The sequence below is a fragment of the Geotrypetes seraphini genome, chromosome 15 (assembly GCF_902459505.1).
Source record: "Geotrypetes seraphini chromosome 15, aGeoSer1.1, whole genome shotgun sequence".
NCBI lineage: Eukaryota > Metazoa > Chordata > Amphibia > Gymnophiona > Dermophiidae > Geotrypetes > Geotrypetes seraphini.
In genome coordinates, this window is record NC_047098.1 from 41,886,755 (window position 1) to 41,899,877 (window position 13,123).

Below are 13,123 nucleotides of genomic sequence, written 5' to 3' on the forward strand. Positions count from 1 at the left end.
GTCCTGAACTGTAGGATTATGCATCTGAACCCACAAGTTGCTTGAAGAATGCTGTCAATCATATTTAAACCACCTCCTTCCTAGGCAGTTGCTCCTGCACTCTCCCCACCCCTCACCCCAATTTTTTTTTTTTGTTGTTGCAACAAATTGCTCAGAAGGTGTTTCTGCTCTACTCTGTGATTTTATTATTTTTGGGTATTTTTTCTTAGTATTCGGTTGGAGGTTTGGTGCCCAGAGTTTCCAGTTGTTGGGATCTCTGCCCAGGAGAAGATGCAGACTTGCATTGTGGAAGTCTTCTACTAGCAGGATCAACCCACAGGGACACCTAGCTAGCCAGCCTGCATTGGTATTTTTTGGAGCTCAGGAATCATCCCCTGCAAAGCTGCTCGCATTCTTGATTTATCAGGAGCATGAACACAGGCTGCTTGGCTCCTTCCTGATTTAGCAGTGATTAATTGTGAGCCAGCTGTGTGGTCCTCTCCCCCTTCGTGGCATGAGGTTTTCTGGGAGTTGAAGCAGAGCTCTTCTCCATTTGTCCCAGCTGCACTCCTAAATAGAGAGTTGTGTGGGGACAGAAATCAAACCCGTCCCTGCCCATCCCCGGTAGGATCAAACCCATCCATGACTGTCCCTGCTAAGAGTCAAACCCGTCCCCGCTGGAATCAAATTCATCCCTGCTGGAATCAAATCCATCCCCGCTGGAATCAAATCCATCCCCGCCTGTCCCTATAAACTTCAGAAGTAGTTATATCATTTAATTATGCTACTGAATTAAAGGCTGTAGTAGAGACCTTTTTACAAATAAGCAAAGACACTTTATTAATTTGGAAATATTAATTGGGAAGAATACATACTTTGTAAACGGGTTTCTACCAGAGCCTCTAATATAAATATAAATACTCAGTTGATGAGGACCCCCAAGCTGTCAGCTGAGGACTTCTTTTGCAGTTGGCCAGGGGTCCTGCTTGGCAGACAGCAGTAGCGTCCCTGATTCACAGATGCTGGCACCTCAGTGGCTCATGAATGCTGCCAGCGACTGCTGTGCTTGGTGGAGGGGAGTTCTGACCATCTCTCTAGAGGAGGTCCTCTGCTGGCAGTGCTTGTGGATCCCCACCAGCCATAGAAAGGGTCTGCAAGTACTTCAACACTGTAGAAATAAAATCAGCAATGCATTTCCTTTTCTTTTGAACACAATACAAAGACATCTGCTACATACATTTCCCAAAACCAACATATTTTAGTCAATAAATTCCGTTTTTTACCTTTGTTGTCTGGAAACTTATTTTTCATCAAGTTGGTCCCAGTTTCTTTTTTCCACTTTCCCATCTTCTGTTAATTCTTCTGTTGCTGTCCATTGGTTCCTCCTACCATAGTCCAGCATTTATCCCTCTTTCATCCCCCGGACCATGTGCAGCATCTTTCTCCCTTGCTCACCAGCCCCATGCCACATCTCTCCCTGAATGTAGAGACTGCCTAAATGAATTCAAAGACCATATAGGGTGAAAAGTGAAAAAATCTTGGACGTACCAGTTATAAGATAAACGTGATTCATGAACAAAGGCTCTATGTCAATGTGAGGCCATATTTAAAAATGAGCATGGTAGCATCAAAAATCCTGCTGATAAAACCATACAGTGAAACAATAAAAAGAACCCCTAAGTCCTTCATACAACTTTCATGAGTATCCAAGGTAAACTGAAGCCCATAATGCCGTGCCTAAGGAATAATAAACCATAAATCAATAAAACAGGCTGTTAAAAGAAAAAAAAAGCAGTGAACCATATCAATGCATCAGAAAAAAAACTTCCAGTATCAAGAAAAAGAAAAGGAATGAACAAATGGGATGGCTATCATAACAGTCCTAAACATAAAATATCCATAAAAACAAAAACGATCTGCAAATTGCAGAAAAAACCTTTAAGCTAGAGCTGAATAACAAAAATATGAAGGAAACTGACATGATATGCCCATACTCCTGGCCATGCTATAGAATTGCAACTGCTCGAGCGTATTTAAAAAAAACGAGGGCAATAAAAGTAACAAACAGGGAGACCAGTTATAAACTAATACAGTATATAGAGCCAACTGCTGATCCACACTTAAAATAAACAGCAGGGGTGACATATTTAACTAAGACAAATTGTGCATCCTGTAAAAGGGGAAAAAACAGCATAAAAACCCTGCCCCGAATCAGGACGTTATAAGAAAAATAGACTTATGCCACTGGGAAATTCCACCTGTGTCCAAGCATAAACCATTGCATCTTGCCCATAGATGCTGGTGAAACTTAAAATCATGCCCAACTGTGTAAAACAGAGATGGAAGTAGATAAGCAGCTGATTTACCGTGTGTAGAGCTAGTCAGGCAGACTGCTAGTTCACAGAAACTGCTGAAAGAGACATCTTGTTAAAAGTGAAACTAAAATAGCACGTTAGTGTGACGTGGAAAGGCGTGATTGGGCAGTGGGCCCTGCACTGGGAAGACTTCCAGGTCGGCTACGTGTGGCGTGCTGCAGGCAGGAAAAGAAGACTTGCCTCTCACTGCTTCCAACTCTGTGGGATCCCCAAGACCACGAGGGGGATCCCCATGGGATCCCTGTGACCTGAGGGGGCGTCCCTGCGGGTCCCGCGGGATTCCCGTCGTCCCCATTCCCGTGCAGCTCTCTACTCCTAAACTTGTGATTACATTGGCGAGATGAGTTTCCAAGTTACAAGCTCTGTTCTGTAGGGCAGTGGTTCCCAACCCTGTCCTGGAGGAACACCAGGCCAATTGGGTTTTCAGGCTAGCCCTAATGAATATGCATGAAGCAAATTTGCATGCCTATCACTTCCATCATATGCAAATCTCTCTCATGCATATTCATTAGGGCTAGCCTGAAAACCCGATTGGCCTGGTGTTCCTCCAGGACAGGATTGGGAATCACTGCTGTAGGGAGCCGTTTCTCAAGATTACGGAAACAGGGCTCTCTTTGTACATGGTTCTGTCCTTCTTTTCAAAAGTAGTCCCTGCCTTCCTTATCAATCAGGAAGTCCATTTGCCCACTTGTCACCTTATGGGGTTCAAGAGAAAGGATTAAGCATTGCATTTGCTGGATGTCCTAACCAAATTATTGTGATTAATAATAACAATAATAAAAATTTAAAGATGTTTACAATACACTACATTAATTTACAATTAAACCATATAGGTTGGGTTATTTTATGACCTATGACCAGCTTCGGATGTTTTGAAACGATATATAGATGGTCTGAGGTCTTTTTCCCTCCTGTTAAGAAATGATGTACAGTTAAGATCTGTACCATCATAGTGTTACTATAAATCTGTTATGACTTTATCCGGATATACGGATGTAGAAATTCATAACAATTTTTTTCAGCTCTACTTCGAATCTATCTCTTAATATTAAACCATACCTTATGGCAGTGACTAGATGCTAGATCAGGTGTGTCCAACCTTTTGGCTTCCCTGGGCTGCATTGGCCGAAAAAAATGTTTCTGGGGCTGCACAAACGCTGCAGCAAGACAGAGGAGGGAGCCGGCAAGATGGTAAACACCCGGGGGCAGCAGAGGAAAACACTCCATCGTCCTTGACTAGGGCCGCATAAAATACTTCATGGGGCCGTAGGTTGGACACCCCTGTGCTAGATGATCATCCACTATAACATCAGAAACACTTTCCCTGTTTGTGAGCACTAAGTCCAGTATGGCTCTATCCTACATGGGTTCCTTTACAACTGTTGGAACAGTTCTTTGTGAACCGTGTCTCCGTGATCACCACTAAATCTAAATCAACCTCTTCCATCGCAGTCTCTAGATCCAGAACCTTGTTTTCCATACTTCGAGGATTAATATATACTGCTTTCCTGACACTGCCCTTTTTTCCCATAGAAGCCAACTTTTCAGAATGATTGAGGATGCTAAACCCAATGAAAATTAACGCTTTCTGCACACAGTCAGAGTTTACTCAATATTGGGGGTACTGAAGTGCCCACAGTACCCATAGAGCTGGCTCCTGTGCCTGCCCTGTACAGTCTCTAAACATTTTTTTTCATATATTACAGGGCTATGTGTTGTCTTTCTTGTGGAATAGGAAAGTACCACTTATTGAACAGGCTCCACCTCTCCCAAGATTCTGGAGGCCTGGAAGTACCTAACTTTTTTTCATTATCTGAGTGCACATCTAGTTGGGGTGAGACCGTGAATGGGATGATTTGAAAGAGCTGCAGACAGGGGGTTAGAGTTTAGCAGCATTTTATTTTTTATTTATTTATCATTTATAACCCACCTATTAACTAGAAAACAGTAGCTTGCTGGTTTACTGGGGGTCTTTCTGCCCCAGATCTCCAATTTATGTAAGACAAGTTTCTATGTTGATTGTTGAGTTGTCCGTGTCTAGCCACATCTGGGTAGGTAGAACTGATGTTTTCAGCCCTCATTCTGTGGCATTCTTCAAGGTGTGCTGGGAGGTCTGCAGTTTATGTTTATATATCGTGGGTCTTCAAACCTGATTGGCTGGGGCTTGAGGTGATTAAGGCAGGTAAGTCCGTTGGTCACAAATTTGAATTTTGGGAGGAGAGTCAACCTCTAGTAGTGCACAAATTCCCTCATACCAAATTTACACCTGTTTCAGTGAGGGTATAAACATGGGTGGGTGTTCTGTGCATGTTCACACACACTTATCAAAAAAACACACATACATATTACAACAGTATCCAGACTGACCCTTGGAAATGGCTTCACCAATGCACCTATTTTTTACGCATTTATATCTGCAAGCAATTTTGTAACGACATTTTGTCACATACTGCCATTATGAGCCTGATTCATGGATTGGTCTTGCAAGGTTATGGGTTGTTCTTACTTGTGCTACATATGTGTGGAATTTTTTTTCTTTTTAATTTTCTTTTTTTTTAGCACTTGTATGAAATAAATTAATCAGACGCATTAAGAGTATGATTCAATATGAAAGTGACAATATACTAATTTTCCTTTCTTTTCCCACAGGCGAAAGCTGGGGTCATGCAGCCACTATCCGTCTAATTCTCCATTGGCAGTGTCAGCAAAGGTAGGCAAGCTCAACACACCCTCCTTTTTATTCTTTCTAAATCAACAGAAGTTGAAAAGAATTAGACAAAAGGCATCGAATATATCCATCTAAAGATAAAACAACACTCTGAAAATGTAACAGAATCCCCCCCTCCCCCAAAACAAACATAAGCAGATAAAATCCATTTTATTCTTTTGGGATCTTGCCAGGTATTTGTGACCTGGATATTGGGCTTTATGGACCTTTGGTCTATCCTAATATGTTATGTTATATGTGATCTTATGTCCTGTCAAATACAGAGCAGAGTTTTAGTCAGGTAAAAAAAAGCATACATGTTACAAAGAACTTATATTCTTACAGTAAATGATACAAATCTTGTTACATCCTTAACGAAGATTTCAGTAGTGACAATTTAAAAAATAACATTTCTAGAGGTAGTGGGGTTGCTGATGTCATTAGCGTTGCATAAAGTAGTCCTTCACTGTGAGATCAGATCACATTGGGTCCCTCATAGAGATTTTTGAAGAGCCATGTTTTCAGATATTTGTGGAACGTGGTATATACTTTGGTAACACTGATCTCTTATGTTCTTATCCATGCAGCCATTTGCTTAAAGACCTACCATCAAGCGCTGAATTATAGGGCTGATTCCCTCCTTCCCTCCCTGAGCTGCAACTTGGGTCACTTGGTACCCCTAAGCTTAGTTGTCTTGAGGACAGACTAGAGAATGACAAGGTGGGTTAAATTTGTCCCCATCCCCGCAGGAACTCAATTTCCCCATCCCGTTCCTATGAGTTTTGTTGCTGTCCCATTCCTGTAAGCTCTGCCTTAACCGCACAAGCCTCAAACACTTATGATTTTAAAGTGTTTGAGACTTGTGCAGATGAGGATAGAGTTTGCAGGAATAGGGCAGGGACAGGAAAAGAACTCTCCAGGACGGGAAAATGAGCTCCCGCGGGGACGGGAAAAAATTTGTTCCCGTGTCATTCTCTAGGACAGACCCCATTCTGTCATCAACATTGTTGTACAACCTTATAGCTGAGAGCTTATAAAAGAGATCCTGCTGCAAGTGCTTTGGCATTTAAACTGTTATAAAAATAAAAACACAACCCACCATTCCAGGTTCAGAGGAATCCCCTTCTTAGTTGATGTTCAGTAGAAAGCTTCCTCAGGCTATAATTAAATGCCTCCTATGATAATGATACCTAAAAATAATTAGCAGAATCCTTGGCAGGATGTCTGTGAGGCTTTCTTGCTAATTAGTGCCAGCCGAGGGAAGGTGGTTTCTCCCTTTGTTGGAAGAATGTCGTCAGTGTTCCACATTTTACTTGCACTGCTCTCGCCTTGTTGAAAGGAATATCCAGGAGTTTACAAACCTGAATATGCCAAAGTAATATGAAATGCCAGGTCTGTGTGTTGGGTATTTTACCACACCTTCTCCCACACAGAGACATCACTCCCAGTGCACATTAAACCCTGGGGCAGGAGGGTGCGTTCCCACATTCTGTTGAAAGAGATTAAACCCTGCAGTTTTCAGTTCTCCTAAACTGGCCCTTCTGTGAGAGACCATTTTAAGGTGAAATTTCTTGGAAATTGACCATAAAACAGTGGCTTTTGTGTTACTGTTTAATGCTTGGTTATCACCTTAGCTACAGTACAGACTCCTTGTTTTAATACCTTTTTTTTTTTTTTTTTACATTTGAGTGAAAGATTTAAATAACAAATGGGGGGGGTTCTGGAATTGAAAAACCTAAGAGGCAACTTTCCAAAACAATTGGGGGTGGTAATTCAAAACTGGTTATGTCTCCCTGGACACGGTGACAGTTTGCTCAGTAGTTGGTGTTTTTGAACACAGAGCTGGTGCCTCTGCTGAAAAGTAAATCCAAAACTTGTGGATATCAATTCTGATTGTTCTGGGGGCAGCGAGTACAGCCTAGTAATAGTAGTCCTCTTAGCACACAGTGTTTATTTACCGAGTGATTTATGGAAGAAACTGTCTCTGTCTCAGGTCAACATGTTTGACTTGACAGAACTATTGGGTTATGTTGCTCAGTCTGCTTGATCTTAATCGGGTCTTGTTCTTGTTTTAAGAGGAATTTGGTGGGGAGAAGTAGAGTACTGCAATAGCAGTTCTGTAGAATTTATAATAATAGCTTTATTTATATTCCGTCATACCTTTACAGTTCAAGATGGTGTACAATAAAAGGTGCTGTAAGGACACGGGGTAACATCAATTAGAGTAGGGATGGCATAAGGTAGGAGGAAGGAGCGTGTAAGATGAGGTGGGTGTAGCGCAGATTTGGGGGATCTAATCTAATCTAAACCTTAAGTTTATATACCGCATCATCTCCACGGATGTGGAGCTCGGCACGGTTTACAAGAACTTAAATATAGGAAGAGAAGGAAAAGGTTTACATGAACTTAAATATAGGAAGAGAAGAATAAGGGTACAGTTGCGTACAGGGGGAAGAGTGAATTACATTTTAGTGAAAAGCCAAGTTTTCAGTTGCTTACGGAATAATTGGAGGGAGCCCAGGTTTCGCAGCGGGATAGCAAGATCATTCCAAAGCCCTGTGATTTTGAAAAGGAGGGATTTTCCCAATTTACCAGCATAGAGAATACAAGGTAAATTTACCAGGATCAGGTAACTTTGTCGAATAGGTGGGTTTTAGTGATTTTCTGAAAGAATGGTATGTTAGAGAGTTCAGGATTAGGTCACTTAAGGTGTTGTTCCAGATCACTGCTTAAAACGTTTTTAGCTGCACAGACTGCTATATTGGGGTATGAATGATATTTAAAAAAGAAAAAAGGTGAGCACCTAAATTGGTGCCCTATTTTCTGCCAACCTTACGAATTTTCAGCTGAAAAATCCTATTAATTTAGGAGTTTAAAAAAATTATGCTTGCAAATTTAAACTTCTCCCTCATTTGCCTAGGTTTATGAGTCTGATTTTTTAATCTAGTTCTGAAAATCGGTGCTAAGCTCCTAAATTTTTCTTACCCTAAATCCACTCCTATTAACCACCCATTTTCTGTGTTCCTAAATTTAGGCACTCAGCCCTAGTAAATTTCCAGAGAGACAAATTTAAGAGCATATCTCTTTTACTAAGGTGTGCTAATGAATTTAGGGTACGCTGACGATTAGTGAGCACTAAATGCTATTCAGTCCTGTATATTCCTATGAGCTGCATGGCATTTAGCTAGAAGCATAAATCCTTTTGAATATTGGACTCCTTGTTTTTAGGTAATCAAGCTATATTAGTGAAATATATGCAAACTTTTATTTCTTAAGGATAGCTCAGATGATATATATGCTGTCCTGACACCTAGAAGGTTGCTGGTTCAAGTCCTAGGTTGGCTGGGGTGCAAAATTATTTAGATCTTACTCAAGTATGTATTTGAATCAGAAAACCATAGGGGAAGGGGCAAGAGAAAATCTTTACCTAAGTCATAATCTTCCAGTGTCATAATGGTTCACTTTATTTTGACTGCTTACATAGATCAGTTTGTTAAGAAATATTTTCAACCAGCACAAATTAATCCATAAAAGTATTACTGGTAGTAATAATCAATGTTGCTGGATTTGTTTTTTTTTATTAGGTTTGCTACATTGTATAAATCACCAAGTCAAAAGGAGTCTACAGTACCTTTCCATATTTCAGTAAGTGCTTTCTTAAAAAAAAAACCCCAAAACCACTATTCCTGTAGCGTGTCTGATATTAGGTACAATGGTCATACTTCATGAGCAATACAACAAATAAATCACAAAGGGCCTCAATGAACATGGTCTTGTCTTTATTGACTTAACACGAGCCATGTTTCAGTATACAACGCCTGCATCAGGGGTCGGCCAGTGAACAAAATATGAGCCAAACTTCAGGGATCAGAATCAGTCCTAAAGCCCAAGCACAGAGAGCAATCTCTTAGACCTGTGAGATTGCCCTCTGTGCTTGGGCTTTAGGACTGATTTTGATCCCTGAAGTTTGGCCATCATATTTTGCTCATTGGCCGATCCCTGCTGCATGCCTTGTATGCCGAAACACAGCTCGTGCTCGGTTAATAAAGACAAGTCCTTGTTTATTGAGGGCCTTTGTGCTTTTTTTGTTGTATTGTGTTTGGTGTGCTCTGTCCTTCTCTGTGCTAGTCATACTTCAAAAACAAGCAGGATTATTCCAGCCACAGCAGTTCTGCCTTTTCCCCTCATACTACATGTATCTGGTCACACGTTTGAGTGTATATAATCCACTTAGATTTTATAGATAATGTAAGATATAAATATTTTCACTAACAAAATAAATAATTTTCCTACCATAGTAAAATATAATTGGGACTTGCCACTCCATAAAAAAAAACCAAAAGACTTTGTAAGAAAAGCTAATAATATCTAAAATGTTCAGATATTAAACCTTACGAAAGCTGTGAACATCACCCAGCTTATGTTGTAGATTCCCAAATACTGAGTTTAATATGGCACAGATAGCCTTTACCATGGCAAAAGTCAAACTCAGGTTTAAATACTGCCTCTGATGTGCCACAAAAATGTCTTTTTTCCCACACACATGTTTTTATGTACATTACGTGGGACCAATAAACAATATGTGAGATTCCCCTAAATGTGTCCATTTGAACTTGTGGATTCTTATTTTTCTAGCCATGGTGACAAAGAGTTTTTAAATGACCTGACCACACCTGGTCCCCAACAGGGCTAAGAAAACCAAAGACTCCCATGAAGGTAGTTTCCACAGCTTTCACATAAGAAAATTCCAATATAGGAGTACAAGATCCTGCCACTCAGGGACTCCAGTAACTCAGTGAGTACAGCAATTGAGCCAGTAAGTTTAGCCCTAGCGCCATAGGTGTCATTTCATTTCATCTCGTGATATCAGGTCTTCCTCCCAGCACTGGAAGCTTCTCTTGACAACAGCCCATTCCTGGTGACTGATAAGAACATAAGCAGTGCCTCCGCCGGGTCAGACCACAGGTCCATCCCGCCCAGCAGTCCGCTCCCGCGGCGGCCCAAAACAGGTCAAGACCTGTCTGAATCATCAGAAAGGGCTCCCTTGCCACCTTGGTTTCCCATTTAAGTCCTGCCTTCCTATCGAAGTCCTAGCCCTCCGGTCTTGCACATGCACGACCAGGTTAGTTTATACTCATTACCTGATTAACTTCCTATACTTGTGTTACATCCCAGCTCCTCCCTCAGTATCCCACGATCCCTTTATCCCTCAGGAATCCATCCAATCCCTGTTTGAATCCTTGTACCGTATTCTGCCTGATCACTTCCTCCGGTAGCGCATTCCAAGTGTCCACGACCCTTTGGGTGAAAAAAAACTTCCTTGCATTTGTTTTGAACCTGTCTCCCTTCAGTTTCTCAGAATGCCCCCTCGTATTTGCTGTCCCCTTCAGTCTGAAGAATCTGTCCCTATCCACCTTCTCTATGCCCCTCATGATCTTGAAGGTCTCTATCATATCTCCCCTGAGCCTCCTTTTCTCCAGAGAGAAGAGCCCCAGCCTATCCAGCCTCTCGGCGTATGAGCAGTGTTCCAGCCCTCTTACCAATTTCGTTGCTCTCCTTTGGACTCTCTCAAGTACCGCCATGTCCTTCTTGAGGTGCGGCGACCAATACTGAACGCAGTATTCCAGATGTGGACGCACCATCGCTCGATACAATGGCATGATGACTTCCCGTGTTCTGGTGATGGTGTCAAAGACTTCTTCCAAGACAATTCCAAGTGCCACCCAGGAAACCAGTATTCCCCCATGGTGACTCATAGCATCAAGTACTCTTCCCAGATAAAGGCATTCACTGCAATGACTTGGAGATGTGAGCTCCTCTCCCAGCACCACCAAATGCCATAAAATATGAAAGGATTCTCTAATGCTGATTCACCACACCGAGGAGGCTTCTCTACACTTGAAAACAACATGGTGCCAACAGACATCTCACAAACAGCTGTCAACATACTCATCTGGGCATCTCAGTGCTCTAGACAGAACATTTAATCTCAAACTCTATTAGCTGGCACATTCCTGATCACTTAGCCAGGGCAAAAGAAAATGACCATAGCAATTGGACATCAAGGGATGTGCTTTTAATTCTCTCCTCCAGTGTTAACATCCCATTCTGGAAGTCACACAGTTTTCAGCTGCAAAATACCTATTCTCCAACTTCTTGGCCTCACCCTACAGCTATTGAAGGAATTCCTAGAGAAATATGGATCCCAAATGTTTTTCTTTAGTTGAGCAAGGCAGAGCATAAGGTTACCTTTGTGTTTTCTGAACTGACTGTTTTATTTTGGAAAGAGCATAAAATTTCACAGGCTAAACTTAATGCTTATTGCAGATAGATATTTAATGCATTGGTTATAAGTAAAAGAAGGATAGACAGTCCCCCACCTCCCATCCCAGATGTCTCTGCTGCCTTTCAAAGACTGACAAAAGTGTTTGTTCTTTTGTACTCTCATTTACAGGCTCTGGGTTTCCGGGATGTGCCAGCATCAGGTCCACATTTGTCCTCTCCAGAATTTCAGACAAACCCTTGTAAACGGCCTCGAGTTGAAGAGGATGAACAGTAATTAAGCTTTTTATATGTACTTTGCCTGCTAGGATGTTAACTCAATGGATTCAGAGTTTCAGCTACTGGTTGTTCTTAAGGCTCCTTGTCAGAAAACATTTCTTTATGTATATTGAAACTTCACTAAGTTCAAGCTGAAACATACAGTGTGTAAAATGCTGCTGGTCAGTGAAAGATAGTTCTGTTACTGAACTGTAAACTTGAGTAGTTTTGTTTAAAATCGGTGTCTTGTTATTGTATTATTAAAATTTGTTTGCATTTGGAAATGGAAGAAGAACTAAATGGGCTATGAATGGCTTTCTAAAGATTAAAGATATGTTAGCTGGATGCTGGTTCCCTGATGTCTTGCTGTTAGCGCTTTCTCTGGTTCAGAAGAAGCAGGAGATACTCCTGGTCTCTGATAATACTTCTCCAGTTTCCATCATGCTGGAGGTTGGACTAGCAGCAGCCATTAACTTGGAGACTCTTCAGTTGGTTATGTCCTAACAGCATTCCTAGAATCCAGACCAAGCTGTAATGGTAACCAAGCATGCAAGAAATTACTTCAGCTTGCTTTCAGTTTAGAAATGTGTTCAACAGTCCATAGTGGTAAATGTGTTGACATGACCTCTTCCATTTTCTGAGAGTATTGTCTTATTTATTATTGCCCTTGAAACTTTCCTTATCAATTCTACAACAGTAGGAGCACTGAAGGTAAGATACATATCTGTGAGAGATGTAATTATCAATGAATACATACAGGTCTGTATTATTCCATGTGCTTTAGATATGAGAGCTTCTTACACTCAACAATAAAAGCTTTGAATTAGTTAATGTTCTTGTCATGATTAACAGTTTACTTTAAGGCTTTTAGGGTCTGATTTTTATAATAGGGTGCCTCTGTGAGAAGTCTATAAAGTTACTTCTTGAAAGCTGTTTTATAAAGGTAGAGTGTGAGCCTACTGGAACAGATAGGGAAATATGCTTGAGTACCTAAATGTAAACCACTTAGACTATAAGTGGTGTATAAATACTAAAATAAATAAATAAACATACTATAGGTCCCTATGTGCCTTTATAAAATAGTATTACAAGCTGCTGATTAAATCAAGCTATTTTAAAATGATAGTTAGATCACAGTACTTCTGGGGCCACTGTGTCTATCATTGAACTAATGATATCATTCCACCTGCTAAATCTTTGATCGAGCCCCAAATCATCAACTAATTTATTGTTTTTCTTCTAATAATTGATCTTTGAAAGTATTAACATTAATTTTTCAATGCTATTTTAAAATTTTCCTTTCACACTGGCCAGTATCATTTCACTGTTTGGTAACCTGTACAATAAAAGTAGTCAAACGGTGATCAATCCAAATCATGGCCATCTTTACCCCTTCACTTGACTGGGGTCTTCTTAATCTATTCAGAATGAAGACTAAATCTTTCGTGAGTCATTTGAATTGAGTAGGACCTTGGAGTACTGTCAGATCATCCCCTGAGCAAGAGCCTGAATAGAGAATGAC

At 40.9% G+C, this 13,123-nt stretch overlaps 1 protein-coding gene across 1 annotated transcript in view; it reads left to right on the forward strand.

Moving 5' to 3' along the window:
- Positions 1–12,446, forward strand: part of RAD51C (RAD51 paralog C) — a 59,228-nt gene extending 46,782 nt beyond the window's left edge. The window contains exons 7-9 of the mRNA XM_033922514.1: positions 5,004–5,064; positions 8,646–8,706; positions 11,516–12,446. Of these exons, the coding sequence (XP_033778405.1) occupies positions 5,004–5,064; positions 8,646–8,706; positions 11,516–11,620 (227 nt within the window). The 3' untranslated portion in view covers positions 11,621–12,446. The remainder of the gene's footprint in view (positions 1–5,003; positions 5,065–8,645; positions 8,707–11,515) is intronic.
- Positions 12,447–13,123: the final 677 nt, after the last annotated feature.